The 17,279-nt window shown below is 29.0% G+C and overlaps 1 protein-coding gene across 1 annotated transcript in view; it reads right to left on the minus strand.

Moving 5' to 3' along the window:
* Positions 1-827: 827 nt before the first annotated feature.
* The window catches only part of LOC119613049, a gene marked incomplete at its 3' end in the record, with an annotated part of 22,657 nt that continues 6,205 nt past the window's right edge, over positions 828-17,279 (minus strand). Inside the window, exon 2 of the mRNA XM_037968989.1 lies at positions 828-1,577. Within this exon, the coding sequence (XP_037824917.1) occupies positions 828-1,158 (331 nt within the window). The remainder of the gene's footprint in view (positions 1,578-17,279) is intronic.

Consider the following 17,279-nt stretch of genomic DNA (forward strand, 5'->3'; position numbering starts at 1 on the left):
TCCATAAATTGTCTTTTTTATAGAAAAATTTCTATAAATTTTCTTTTTTTATTGAAAATTTTCCATAAATTTTCTTTTTTTTATAGAAAATTTTCCATAAATTTTCTTTTCTTATAGAAAATTTTCCATAAATTTTCTTTTCTTATAGAAAATATTGCATAAATTTTCTTTTCTTATAGAAAATTTTCCATAAATTTTCTTTTCTTATAGAAAATTTTCCATAAATTTTCGTTTTTTATAGAAAATTTTCAATAAATTTTCTTTTTTTTTTAGAAAATTTTCAATAAATTTTCGAAAAATGTTCCTTTTTTATAGAAAATTTTCTATAAATTTTCTTTTTTTACGAAAAATTTTCCATACATTTTCTTTTTTATAGAAAATTTTCCATACATTTTCTTTTTTTGTACAAAATTTTCCATAAATTTTCTTTTTTTATACAAATATTTCCATAAATTTTCTTTTGTTATACAAAATTTTCCATAAATTTTCTTTTTTTATAGAAAATTTTCCATAAATTTTCTTTTTTTATAGAAATTTTTCTATAAATTTTCTTTTTTATAAAAAATGTTCAATAAATTTTTTTTTTTTATAGAAAATTTTCAATAATTTTTCTTTTTTTATAGAAAATTTTCAATAAATTTTCTTTTTTCATAGAAAATTGTTGATAAATTTTCTTTTTTTATAGAAAATTTTCGATAAATTTCGTCTTTTTATAGAAAATTTACAATAATTTTTCTTCTTATAGAAAATTTCCAAAAAATTTTTCATTGAACATTTTTTTTATAAATTTAATTTACAAATAAAATTTAATTATTTTATCAACTTACGTGAACTATCATACTGTATGCCCTGGAATTCATCTAAACACGGCAGAGCTGCTAGAGTGGCACGGGGTGTACGTGGCCAACAAAGGATTGAATCGAATTGTGTAAGACAATATTCACTATTGTTGCCAAAGGTCATTGTATCCATATGCTCCTGCATAAGACACTGAAGTTCTGAACTTTGATTGATTTCATCTAAATCGTCCAAGGATAAATGTGTTGTGGCCGTTGTTAAGGTTAAATCGTTCTCTTCACCATCCACCAACATCAAATCTGGCGGGTGTAAATTGTGTTGGCTGGCCGTCGAGGAGGTTATGGAAGTATTTTCATTCATTTTTTTTTTTTTTTTAATTTTTTTAGTTTCTATTTAGTTTTTTCTATTCTAGTTTTGGTAAATCTGTTGCTGGAAGAGTTGTTGTGAGTTTCTCTGTTGTTTGGTTTGTTTTCCAGTTTGTTTGAGTATCAAAATAAATGCTTTTACAATAAATTTATTTTGTTTGTTGTTGTTGTTGCTGGTGGTATATATTGTGGGATTCATTGGGTACAATAGATTTAGTATCTACTAGTCGTTGTAGTTGTAAATGTTGTTGTTGCTGGTTCTGCTGTTGATATCTGTTGTATTGTTTGTTCATCTTTTGATTTTTTTGGTTGCTCATTGTTATTGTTGCTGTTATTGTTGGTAGTGTTATTGTTGTTGCTATTGCTGTTGAAACGTTTAAATAGCTTCGTTTTTTATTCTGGGTTTCAAATGATCTGTAAATAAATTGTTATAAATGGTTTCTATTAGTTTTTTATGTTTGCGGTTTTACTTAAAGTTTCTTAAATTAGGGAAATGTTTATTTAAGGATGAGAGCAACAATAGGGATTTTTTTTACTAAATTTTGGTTACTTTTATAAAATTTGTTGTAGGAAATTTGTGAAAAATTTTCTGAATATATTCTTCGGTAAATAGATAGATAGATAGATAGATAGATAGATAGATAGATAGATAGATAGATAGATAGATAGATAGATAGATAGATAGATAGATAGATAGATAGATAGATAGATAGATAGATAGATAGATAGATAGATAGATAGATAGATAGATAGATAGATAGATAGATAGATAGATAGATAGATAGATAGATAGATAGATAGATAGATAGATAGATAGATAGATAGATAGATAGATAGATAGATAGATAGATAGATAGATAGATAGATAGATAGATAGATAGATAGATAGATAGATAGATAGATAGATAGATAGATAGATAGATAGATAGATAGATAGATAGATAGATAGATAGATAGATAGATAGATAGATAGATAGATAGATAGATAGATAGATAGATAGATAGATAGATAGATAGATAGATAGATAGATAGATAGATAGATAGATAGATAGATAGATAGATAGATAGATAGATAGATAGATAGATAGATAGATAGATAGATAGATAGATAGATAGATAGATAGATAGATAGATAGATAGATAGATAGATAGATAGATAGATAGATAGATAGATAGATAGATAGATAGATAGATAGATAGATAGATAGATAGATAGATAGATAGATAGATAGATAGATAGATAGATAGATAGATAGATAGATAGATAGATAGATAGATAGATAGATAGATAGATAGATAGATAGATAGATAGATAGATAGATAGATAGATAGATAGATAGATAGATAGATAGATAGATAGATAGATAGATAGATAGATAGATAGATAGATAGATAGATAGATAGATAGATAGATAGATAGATAGATAGATAGATAGATAGATAGATAGATAGATAGATAGATAGATAGATAGATAGATAGATAGATAGATAGATAGATAGATAGATAGATAGATAGATAGATAGATAGTAGATAGATAGATAGATAGATAGATAGATAGATAGATAGATAGATAGATAGATAGATAGATAGATAGATAGATAGATAGATAGATAGATAGATAGATAGATAGATAGATAGATAGATAGATAGATAGATAGATAGATAGATAGATAGATAGATAGATAGATAGATAGATAGATAGATAGATAGATAGATAGATAGATAGATAGATAGATAGATAGATAGATAGATAGATAGATAGATAGATAGATAGATAGATAGATAGATAGATAGATAGATAGATAGATAGATAGATAGATAGATAGATAGATAGATAGATAGATAGATAGATAGATAGATAGATAGATAGATAGATAGATAGATAGATAGATAGATAGATAGATAGATAGATAGATAGATAGATAGATAGATAGATAGATAGATAGATAGATAGATAGATAGATAGATAGATAGATAGATAGATAGATAGATAGATAGATAGATAGATAGATAGATAGATAGATAGATAGATAGATAGATAGATAGATAGATAGATAGATAGATAGATAGATAGATAGATAGATAGATAGATAGATAGATAGATAGATAGATAGATAGATAGATAGATAGATAGATAGATAGATAGATAGATAGATAGATAGAGTTCTATATTTTAGAATATTTTCAATAAATTTAGAATCTCTCCCTTAAATTGTCTATTCAAAGAAATTTTTTGTTAAATTTTCAATTTAAAAAAATCATTTGGTTTTCTATTTCTAGGAAATTTACATTTTATTTTCTTTTTCTGAAAAATTTACGTTTAAATTTCTATTTTTAGAAAAATACAAATTTTTTCAGTAAATCTTGTGCAATTGGGTTCACCTTGATAATAGACCCTAAGCATACCCAGGCTTATATTTATATTCATACAATATCTATAAAAAAGTATTTCTATTTCTTTCCAAAACAATATAAAAACTTAATAAATTGTTATAGTCATATGTATTTGTTTTTTTTTTTTTTTTTTTTGTCTCTATTAGAATAAAAGAAAAATATTTCGTATTTGAATTGTCATCCTTTTGAGTTGAAATATGTGGGTGTTTGAATGATAAATGTTGTCGGGAGGGCAAAAAACTAGAACTAAACAAGTGTTTTTAAAGTGTTATCGATATTTGAATTTCTATAGTTTACATGTTGTTTGGTTTTATCTACAATAAATACTTACAACTATCTATATTATTTATATTCAATATAAGTACATATTGACATATTTCTATGAAATAGTTTTATACTCTACACCTTTAAAAAAGGGAAGAATATAAGACGTTGATGCTGATATTCTATAATTTATTATCTCTTCCCTAAAATGTCTGTCTATCAGCTATTTAAAATCATAAAATTTATTTCTCTTTAGTTTAGGAAAAGCAACATATTTTTAATCTCTAGTGATTTTAAAACGTTACAAACTATTAGAAATAAATTTTTATTTCCACTTAATACCACTTAAACCGTTTTTCTTCTATTTAGCTTTACTTATACCCTCTCAAAGTGTATTTTCTCATATTTGTAAAAAATCAAAATCAATTGTTCCCTTTTTACTCCACTTCTCTTCAAATACATATTTTCTGCTTGATTGCATTATAAACAGCAGCACTCGTACTTTGATTTGCTATTAATTTAAGAAACATAAAATCTTAATGGATTTAAACTTCTTCTCTACCATTTATTTCGTTATAATTAATATACCCTTAAAGAAAATGTCCTCGCTATAATTCTATACTAACGCTAATGGAATTGTATTGTAGATACACAAAAAGGATAAAAGTATTAATGTAAGAAAATAATAAAAAAATTAAATTCTTTTCGCTTTTTTTTTTTTTGGTCACTTAAGATATTTTCTTATTTAATCCAATAGCAGCAACTTGTGGAATTTTCACTACGGACCAAAGTAAAAAAAGAAATTAAGAAAATACAGCATCTATTTAAAGAGTACTTTAACATGCAGGGTCCTAAGTGAATGAGAATCTATAAGAAGAATCTGTTTGGTAACTTTGCTATGCTACTACACACGCCCCCAGTGGACCAGAAGGTAAATAATGTAGCATGTGTTGTTAGTAGTAAGTATGTGTTTGACTCATACACACTAACGTTTCTCTTTAGAAATTGTCGAGAGCCAAAAGTAAAGCACATACATATGTATGTATGTACATCAGCAAGTACTTATACATAAGTAATATCAAATCTTTTATTTACACGGTATTTTCTTCTTTTCTGATTTTGCTTTTAATATTTTCCAGTTACCACTAGATATTGCATGAAATCCTCTCTAACAGTGCATTAATTGAAAAAATATATATTATTTTCATATGCCTGCATACGTACTTAGATGCATTTAGGATGTCAGATTGTATGTATTTTTTCTAATGCAACCAACACAACACTTAGAGGCATAATAGTAACAGTAGGGTTCCCATTTGCCCAAACTTTTTCTGTCCTTACAGTCTGGAAGACATGCCAAACTAAAAACTAGACTATAGTTCGTATAAGACTATAGATAATACTAAATATAGACAACACAACAGTCTGGACTATAGACAATACTATAGTCTGGACTATAGACAAGTCCATAGTCTGGACTATAGACAAGACTATAGTCTGGACTATAGACAAGACTATAGTCTGAACTATAGACAAGTCTATAGTCTGAACTATAGACAAATCTATAGTCTGGACTATAGACAAATCTATAGTCTGGACTATAGACAAGTCTATAGTCTGGACTATAGACAAGTCCATAGTCTGGACTATAGACAAGTCTATAGTCTGGACTATATACAAGTCTATAGTCTGGACTATAGACAAGTCTATAGTCTGGACTATACACAAGTCTATAGTCTGGACTATAGACAAGACTATAGTCTGTACTATAGACAAGACTATAGTAGACACGGCTATAGTCTGGATTATAGACAAGTCTATAGTCTGGACTATAGACAAGACTATAGTCTGGACTATAGACAAGACTATAGTCTGGACTATTGACAAGACTATAGTCTGGACTATTGACAAGACTATAGTCTGGACTACAGACAAGACTATAGTCTGGACTATAGACAAGACTATAGTCTGGACTATAGACAAGACTATAGTCTGGACTATAGACAAGACTATAGTCTGGACTATAGACAAGACTATAGTCTGGACTATAGACAAGACTATAGTCTGGACTATAGACAAGACTATAGTCTGGACTATTGACAAGACTATAGTCTGGACTATTGACAAGACTATAGTCTGGACTACAGACAAGACTATAGTCTGGACTACAGACAAGACTATAGTCTGGACTATAGACAAGACTATAGTCTGGACTATAGACAAGACTATAGTCTGGACTATTGACAAGACTATAGTCTGCACTATAGACAAGACTATAGTCTGGACTATAGACAAGACTATAGTCTGGACTATAGACAAGACTATAGTCTGGACTATTGACAAGACTATAGTCTGGACTATTGACAAGACTATAGTCTGAACTACAGACAAGACTATAGTCTGGACTACAGACAAGACTATAGTCTGGACTATAGACAAGACTATAGTCTGGACTATAGACAAGACTATAGTCTGGACTATTGACAAGACTATAGTCTGGACTATAGACAAGACTATAGTCTGGACTATAGACAAGACTATAGTCTGGACTATAGACAAGACTATAGTCTGGACTATAGACAAGACTATAGTCTGGACTATAGACAAGACTATAGTCTGGACTATAGACAAGACTATAGTCTGGACTATAGACAAGACTATAGTCTGGACTATAGACAAGACTATAGTCTGGACTATTAGACAAGACTATAGTCTGGACTATAGACAGGGCTATAGTCTGAACTATAGACAGGGCTATAGTCTGAACTATAGACAAGGCTATAGTCTGGACCAATAGACAAGGCTATAGTCTGGACAATAGACAAGGCTATAGTCTGGACAATAGACAAGGCTATAGTCTGGACAATAGACAAGGCTATAGTCTGGACTATAGACAAGGCTATAGTCTGGACTATAGACAAGGCTATAGTCTGGACTATAGACAAGGCTATAGTCTGGACTATAGACTAGGCTATAGTCTGGACTATAGACTAGGCTATAGTCTGGACTATAGACTAGGCTATAGTCTGGACTATAGACTAGGCTATAGTCTGGACTATAGACTAGGCTATAGTCTGGACTATAGACTAGGCTATAGTATAGTCTGGACTATAGACTAGGCTATAGTCTGGACTATAGACTAGGCTATAGTCTGGACTATAGACTAGGCTATAGTCTGGACTATAGACTAGGCTATAGTCTGGACTATAGACTAGGCTATAGTCTGGACTATAGACTAGGCTATAGTCTGGACTATAGACTAGGCTATAGTCTGGACTATAGACTAGGCTATAGTCTGGACTATAGACTAGGCTATAGTCTGGACTATAGACTAGGCTATAGTCTGGACTATAGACAAGTCTATAGTCTGGACTATAGACAAGGCTATAGTCTGGACTATAGACAAGGCTATTTTCTGGACAATAGACAAACCTATAGTCTGGAATATAGACAAACCTATAGTCTGGACTATAGACAAAACCTATAGTCTGGACATTAGACAAACCTATAGTCTGGACTATAGACAAATCTAACATTTTAAAATAAAATTTCAACTAGAAACCCTAACACGTAATTATACTGTAAAAAATAAATTCAAAGTGTTTGTAGAGAAGCAAAAAGTGACATGTTGTTAAAGCTAAACCTCAATGCATTATTAATGTACGAACACACTATGGGCTAAATAGGTTAAAAAAGTATAAACAAATATATTAAATAAATAATTTTCATTTAAAGATTTAAAAAAGTAACCTAAATGAAATAATAATTTAAAATAGAAAATTCAAAATAAATATTTGAAAAAATCCCTTTTTGTTTACAACATCCCATAGTGTAATATTAATATTTAAAATAACTAATTTTAACTTTTGGTTTATAGTGACACTTTATTAAAAACCTCCAAAAATATAAAAAAAACAGCTTAGTTCAAGTGATTTTCTTCTCAATATCAATAAAAAAACTGTAAACATCATTGCGATTTGAAATAGATTATTAAAACTTATATAAAATCTAAAATCAAATGTCATGCTGTTATTACAAAGTTATTATAAAGATTTTTCTTGTGGATACAAAATATTGCTATTTATAAACTGCAAAATTACAACGCAACTTGTTTATTTTCTATATGACACAAAAGAAAAACTTAAAAAAAAAAAAAAAATACATTTTTCTCAACAAACTGTCAATATTGTAAAATATTAAGTAACAATAGTGTCATAAAATGGGCCACCAACCAACAATTGACAGTAATAGAAAAATATTGTCAATTTTTCTTTTGCAAAATTCTATTTACAAAAATACAATTACAAAACTTTCTGCAGAGGGGGAGTGAATAGATAGAAGGAAGAAAGTAATAGAAAAGGGATGACATTGAAGAAAACATGTGTTACAATACAAACTTCCTTAAAGAAATGGAGTTTGTAACTGAATTTCTTTGCACATTGTCTTGGAAAAGTTTTCTTTTGAAAAGAGTTTTGTATCTTTATAGTCTACACTATAAACTAGACTATAGACAGGACTATAGACTAGACTATAGACTAGACTATAGACTAGACTATAGACTAGACTAGACTAGACTATAGACTAGACTATAGACTAGACTATAGACTAGACTAGACTATAGACTAGACTATAGACTAGACTATAGACTAGACTATAGACTAGACTATAGACTAGACTATAGACTAGACTATAGACTAGACTATAGACTAGACTATAGACTAGACTATAGACTAGACTATAGACTAGACTATAGACTAGACTATAGACTAGACTATAGACTAGACTATAGACTAGACTATAGACTAGACTATAGACTAGACTATAGACTAGACTATAGACTAGACTATAGACTAGACTATAGACTAGACTATAGACTAGACTATAGACTAGACTATAGACTAGACTATAGACTAGACTATAGACTAGACTATAGACTAGACTATAGACTAGACTATAGACTAGACTATAGACTAGACTATAGACTAGACTATAGACTAGACTATAGACTAGACTATAGACTAGACTATAGACTAGACTATAGACTAGACTATAGACTAGACTATAGACTAGACTATAGACTAGACTATAGACTAGACTATAGACTAGACTATAGACTAGACTAGACTAGACTATACTACTAGACTAGACTATAGACTAGACTATAGACTAGACTATAGACTAGACTATAGACTAGACTATAGACTAGACTAACTAGACTAGACTATAGACTAGACTATAGACTAGACTATAGACTAGACTATAGACTAGACTATAGACTAACTAGACTATAGACTAGACTATAGACTAGACTAGACTATAGACTAGACTATAGACTAGACTATAGACTAGACTATAGACTAGACTATAGACTAGACTATAGACTAGACGACTATAGACTAGACTATAGACTAGACTATAGACTAGACTATAGACTAGACTATAGACTAGACTATAGACTAACTAATAGACTAGACTATAGACTAGACTATAGAGACTAGACTATAGACTAGACTATAGACTAGGACTATAGACTAGACTATAGACTAGACTATAGACTAGACTATAGACTAGACTAAGACTAGACTATAGACTAGACTATAGGCGACTATAGACTAGACTATAGACTAGACTATAGACTAGACTAGACTAGACTATAGACTAGACTATACTAGACTATAGACTAGACTATAGACTAGACTATAGACTAGACTATAGACTAGACTATAGACTAGACTATAGACTAGACTATAGACTAGACTATAGACTAGACTATAGACTAGACTATAGACTAGACTATAGACTAGACTATAGACTAGACTATAGACTAGACTATAGACTAGACTATAGACTAGACTATAGACTAGACTATAGACTAGACTATAGACTAGACTAGGCTATAGACTAGACTATAGACTAGACTATAGACTAGACTATAGACTAGACTATAGACTAGACTATAGACTAGACTATAGACTAGACTATAGACTAGACTATAGACTAGACTATAGACTAGACTATAGACTAGACTATAGACTAGACTATAGACTAGACTATAGACTAGACTATAGACTAGACTATAGACTAGACTATAGACTAGACTATAGGACTAGACTATAGACTAGACTATAGACTAGACTATAGACTAGACTAGACTATAGACTAGACTATAGACTAGACTTTAGACTAGACTTTAGACTAGACTATAGACTAGACTATAGACTAGACTTTAGACTAGACTATAGACTAGACTATAGACTAGACTATAGACTAGACTATAGACTAGACTATAGGCTAGACTATAGACTAGACTATAGACTAGACTATAGGCTAGACTATAGACTAGACTATAGACTAGACTATAGACTAGACTATAGACTAGACTATAGACTAGACTATAGACTAGACTATAGACTAGACTATAGACTAGACTATAGACTAGACTATAGACTAGACTATAGACTAGACTATAGACTAGACTATAGACTAGACTATAGACTAGACTATAGACTAGACTATAGGCTAGACTATAGACTAGAATATAGACTAGACTATAGGCTAGACTATAGACTAGAATATAGTCTATAGTCAAGTCCATAGAGTAGCCTATAGTCAAGTCCATAGAGTAGCCTATAGTCAATGGACTAGACTATAGACTATACTATAGGCTACTCTATGGACTAGATTATAGACTAGACTTCAGGCTACTCTATGGACTAGACTATAGACTACTCTATGGACTATAAACTAGACTATAGGCTACTCTATGGACTTTACTATAGACTAGACTATAGTCTACGTAATGAACAAGTCTAGTCTATAGTCTATTTTGACCACTACTTGGACAGATTTTCTAAGTTTATAAGCTCGTAAAAGTACCGAAGATTTTCCAATCCTGATATAACTTACTTATTAACACCGTCTTTACATTGATATGCTTTTGGTTTAAAGTTCTGTATCACCAAAACAAATAGGGAAAGAGTGATTGATCGTTACAAAAAGTTGCAATTATAAATTATTTAAAATTTTGTTGTTTTTTATGGAAACACTGTAACCCATTGTCAGCAGTATCGTTTTTCCTTTTATTTTGTATCATTTTACAATTATGTCAAAAACATTTGTCACTTTCATATTAATATTTTACAAAAATATCACGAAAGAAAATCATATTGATTTGATATTTATATTGAGCTTAAACTAAATAAGGACTAAGGTAAAAAAGTGATAAAAAGTTTAAATTTCTAAAAATACCAGTTGAACAACAATAAGTTTTAAATTTTTGCTGTATCTGTAAAAGTTGACACACAAGTTTTGAGGTATTATGTCTCAAATATGGCCAAAAACGCGGACATGATATCTTCAAAATGTTATATGGTGTCAGATTTGGATTTAGCTCTACTCTGTTGTTTAAAAAAGTATATGTTGTTCTCAAAGTATTAACATTTTTGTTGGTGTATGTTTTCAGTAGATAAGATTGGATTTAAACTTTAAAAATTGTCATCAAATACCTTTTTTGGAGCAAATTCTAAGGTCTTTAAGTTTAACATAAATATCTCACATTTGTTTAAGTTGCTAATCTAAAATTCCTCAAATTGTAATGTTATTTTGGTCTCTTTTGTCTGCTCATGAAATATTTTACTAGTTAAAGTATGTGAACAATTTTGTATTGTTAATAAAGATGATGAGGACTTTTTAGGCATTGTCCCTTTTGCAACAACAAATAAAACAAAAAAATAAATAAATCTACAAAAAAAACCATATATTAATATTTATATAAAAATATCATTAAATATGGAAAAGTACTTCTGTTTGTTTGCCATAATATTTGTTTAATATTTATGACAATTTTTTTTACGATTCTGTTTGCACAAATCAATAACACAAATGTATGATGATATACAAACATATGCTAAAATATGTAGAAATAAATATACATATCTAAAAAAAAACATATAAATGAAATTAAATTAGAAGATTCCTTTACAAAATTTTCTACAAAAGACAATTTAACAGACATGTTTTTGAAGGCGAATTATAATAATTCAATTAATTTTGTATGTGTCTGCGCAAATTGTACTAAATATTTTGTTGTAGTTTTTTTCTCAATTTGCCAACAACCTTAGTTAGTAAAATTAATTAATTAATGTTAGCCCAAAGTTTTTATAACTATATTAACAACTTTTGCTTAATTAATATGAATATAATAATAAAAAAAGTAAATTGTATTTTTTTTTTATTAAATTATTACCTACATATATGTACATTAATTAGCTTTCTTTAATTAATACCCAATGATTATATACAATATGTATAAAAATAGTAAGTAATTCAATTATCTTATTTACTCTCGGATTTTGCACTAAAACATTAATCATACGTCTGGCTGTTTAATATGATGTTTAAATGTTTTAAATTGTTAATAAAATTTATTTCACTTTTATTAAGCTGATTTTGCAGATTAAATTGAAAGAAAAAGAGATAAATTTTGAACAATTTATTATCATCTCGCAGACACAAGTACAATAAAATTGTCTAATACAACTTTTTTTTTAAAGAAAATCAATAATAATCATACGTCTAGGTGTAACATTAAAAAAAAGTAATAGATATAAAACCACGCGAAATACATATAAATATTAAATGATTTAAGTTTAAGGAATGGAAAAGAGATTTATAATAGAAATGGAAAATTTAAGTTATGAAATAGATATTTAGTACTAACTGTTTCCAAGAAAGTACTTTTTTAGGATTAAAGTACTAAATTACTTTATGTATTTTTTATCTTTTGTCTAGTCTATGGATTAGTGTAGTCTATCGATAAGTCTATGGACTAGCTTATTGACTTGATTTATAACTATAGCTTGAAATAGTCAGTTCACTAGTCTATGGACTAATTGTCCATTGACTTGTCTATTGACTAGTTTATGGATTCGTCTATTGACTATTCGATTGAGTAGTTCATCGACTATTCTATTGACTAGTCCAGTGGCTACCCTATTGAATATTCTATTGACTAATCTATTGTGTAGTCCATCAACTATTCTATTGACTAGTTTATTGACTGCTCTATTGACTATTCTATAGACTAGTCTATTGAGTAGTCTATTGACTATTATATTGACTAGTCTATTGATTAGTAGTCTATTTGGTAATCAATCGACTATTCCATTGACTAGTTGTTGACTACTCTATTTACTATTCTCTTTCTATAGACTATTGAGAAGTCTATTGATTAGTATAATGCCAAGTCTTTTGACTTATCTATTGACTAGTCTCTTGACCAATCTACTGACCATTAGCTAGTCTATTGAATATTCTATTGACAATCCTATTTTGTAGTCTATTGATAATCCTATTGAGTATTCTATGGACTAATATAATGACTATTCAATTGCTAGTCTATTTAGCAGTCCAAAGACTATTCAATTGGCTATTCATTTGACTATTCTATTGAACATTCTATTGACTAGTCTATTGAGTAGCCTATTGACTAGTCCATTGACTATTCTATTGACTTGTCATTTAACTATTCTATTGACTACTCCTTCCTCTCTGTTGACTAGTCTACTGAGTAGTCCATCGACTATTCTATTGACTAGTCTATTCCATTGACTTGTCTGTTGACTAATCCATTGTCAATTATATTGACTAGTCCATTGACAATTCTATTGACTAGCATATTGACTAGTATATTGACTAGTTCTTTAACTATTGTATTGACTAGTCTATAGTCAATAGACTATTGACTTATCAATTGACTATTCTGTAGACTAGTCCATTGACTACTCTATTGAATAGTCTACTGAGTAGTCCATCGACTATTCTTTTGACTAGTCCATTGGCAATTCTATTGACTAGACCATTGACAATTCTATTGACTAGGCCATTGACAATTCTATTGACTGGTATTTTGACTAGTCCATTGACTATTGTATTGACTAGTTCTTTAAATATTCTATTGACTAGTCTATAGAATAGTCAATAGACTATTGACTTAGCAATTTACTATTCTGTTGACTAGTCCATTGACTAGTCTGCTGACTATTCTATTGACTAGTCTATAGTCAATAGACTATTGACTTATCAATTGACTATTCTGTAGACTAGTCCATTGATTACTCTATTGATTACTCGACTATTCTTTTGACTAGTCCATTGACAATTCTATTGACTAGACCATTGACAATTCTATTGACTGGTATATTGACTAGTCTATTAACTATTCTATTGACTAGTCCATTGACAATTCTATTGACTAGAATATTGACTAATCTATTGACTATTCTTTTGACTAGTCTATTGAGTGAGTATTCTTTTGACTAAATTATTGAAAAATCAATTGATTGATGTATTGACTAGTTTATTGATTGGGAACATTTTAGTACTTTTTTTCGTTTTTCACACGGTACTTTTGAAATTGACAATTCTATTGACTAGAATATTGACTAATCCTTTGACTAATCTATTGACTATTCTATTGACTAGTCTATTGAGTGAGTAGTCTTTTGACTAAATTATTGAAAAATCAATTGATTGATGTATTGACTAGTTTATTGATTGGGAACATTTTGGTACTTTTTTCGTTTTTCAAATGGTACTTTTTGAATTTTCTATAATATTAAACATAAATGTATAAAATTTAACATGTATTAAAATCTATAAAAGGGACTTTTTAGGTACTGTTTTCTGTTTTTGGTACTTTTTGAATTTTCTATAACATTGTAGATAGAAACAATAAACTAATAACTCTATAAGAGGGAAAATTTCGGTACCTCTTCCGTTTTACTAATGATACTTTTTGAATTATATATAACGTTGAAGCTAAAAGCATAATATTAAATTGCTTTTGGTACTTTTTTGGTACTTTTCTTTAATATTGAAAATAGAAACTTGAAACTTAACGTACACGTTCCTTGTGGAGTAAGAATCTAAAATTGGGAACATTTTGGTACTTTTTTCGATCTACAGATGGTAGATTTTGAAAATTTTATATAGGTGGGTACATTTTAGGTACTTTTTAGATCTTCAAGTAGTACTTTTTGAATGTTCTATATTATTGAACTTAGAACACAATATTTAACATGCAGGGTGAATGAGAACTTATAAGATGGTACTTTTTGTTAATAAAAAAGTACTTTTTGGAATCAATTGTAAATATTTTATATAAAGAAATATTCCTCCTATTTGTATAAAAATATTCTGGCTGCAAAAATTTATTTTTTTCTACTTTAAGTTTTCCAAACAAACCAATTGCTTAACAAATTATTTCGATCCATTAAAAAAAGCACTTCTCTTAAAATTACAATAAAAAAAAATAAAACATGCATTAATTTCTCATGAATTTAAATGTTTCAATTTAACAACTTTTAATAAATAAAACACACCATTTAATTTATGCATCTTAAGGATTACACAGCATGTCATAAATTCTCTAGCATACTTTAAGGCGTTAAAGCTTTTATTGCTTTCTATGCGTTAACAATTGTCAGTCAGAGAAGAAAATATTTAATTTTCCATATAAATTGTTTGTTTTAAAAAATGCTTTTCAACTGTTTTTTTCATTCGAGAATTTTTGCATAAATAAATGGTTTTACAAAAATGGTTGTAGTGGTTGTCATATGATGATGATGACGACGATGATGAGTTTGTTGTTGTGTGGTTTTTTTATAGTTTTACATTTGAACAACAAAAAAACATTTAATGGACTTTTTTTGGGGGGGTTATAGTGTTCAAGTATTTTAAGTTAAACATACTTGAGTTATTTATTTGGAAAAAAATATATAATAAAAACCACTCACAAAAACCATTTAACCAAAAATCTATGAATGTACAAATAAAATAAAAATGGCCCACAAATCCTTAAGGATATAAAATAGTAAACAAGTAGTCAGCCACTTTTAACTATTTTCTAACGCTAAATAAATTATTCGGGAATTATCAAAATGGGTTTTTTTTCTTTATCTATTTTTGGTTTCTAGTTTTTTTGCCAGTCAACTTAAATGGAACGAGATTAAATCCTATAAACGTTAAGGTCAAATTTTATTCCTTCCACCAACTAAGTAATAGTGTTAAGTACTGTGGAAAACAGAAAATAAAATGAAGTTGCAAAAATAAAATATATAGAGAATCTACTCCAACCCTTATAGAAGAAATCTGTTTAGGGTCTTTAACACAAACGTTACTTTAAAACTAAGAATTTCTAGCTTTAAGGGATTTAAGAGAAAGAAAATCTAAAATAGTAAGTTAAGAATTGGTGGAGAAATGCTAACGAAATGAAATGAAAATATTGTAGTGATTAAGCGAATTATACCCAAGATGATTGTTTGTTAGAATATGAAAAGAACAGGGTGTGTTAGCAAAAACTGTTTTCTTGTGGGTTTCCGAGTGCTTATCCAAGCTTATGGTGAAGCTGTTCCAATGGTTTTATTCGGTTAAGAAGTTGACACTATAGAATAGTATAGACTAGACTATAGACTAGATTATAGACTAGTCTATAGACTAGACTATAGACTATACTATAGAGTAGACTATAGACTAGACTATAGACTAGACTATAGACTAGACTATAGACTAGACTATAGACTAGACTATAGACTAGACTATAGACTAGACTATAGACTAGACTATAGACTAGACTATAGACTAGACTATAGACTAGACTATAACTAGACTATAGACTAGACTATAGACTAGACTATAGACTAGACTATAGACTAACGATAGACTAGACTATGACTAGACTATAGACTAGACTATAGCTATACCATAGACTAGACTATAGACTAGACTATAGACTAGACTATAGACTAGACTAGACTAGACTATAGACTAGACTATAGAAGACTCGACTATAGACTAGACTATAGACTAGACTATAGACTAGACTATAGACTACTAGACTATAGACTAGACTATAGACTAGACTATAGACTAGACTATAGACTAGACTATAGACTAGACTATAGACTGCTAGACTATAGACTAGACTAGACTAGTAGACTATACTATAGACTAGACTATAGACTATACTATAGACTAGACTATAGACTAGACTATAGACTAGACTATAGACTAGACTATAGACTAGACTATAGACTAACTATAGACTAGACTATAGACTAGACTATAGACTAGACTATAGACTAAACATAGCTAGACTAGAGACTAGACTATAGACAAACTATAGACGATAGACTAGACTAGACTATAGACTAGACTATAGACTAGACTAGACTAGACTATAGACTAGACTATAGACTAGACTATAGACTAGACTATAGACTAGACTATAGACTAGACTATAGACTAGACTATGACTAGACTATAGACTAGACTATAGACTAGCTATAGACTAGACTATAGACTAGACTATAGACTAGACTAGGAATAACTGACTAAGACTAGACTATAGACTAGACTATAGACTAGACTATAGACTAGACTATAGACTAGACTATAG

Source organism: Lucilia sericata, unplaced genomic scaffold (genome assembly GCF_015586225.1).
Source record: "Lucilia sericata isolate MDLA Ls3-8-SP2 unplaced genomic scaffold, ASM1558622v1 Contig001942F_arrow, whole genome shotgun sequence".
Taxonomy (NCBI): Eukaryota; Metazoa; Arthropoda; class Insecta; order Diptera; family Calliphoridae; genus Lucilia; species Lucilia sericata.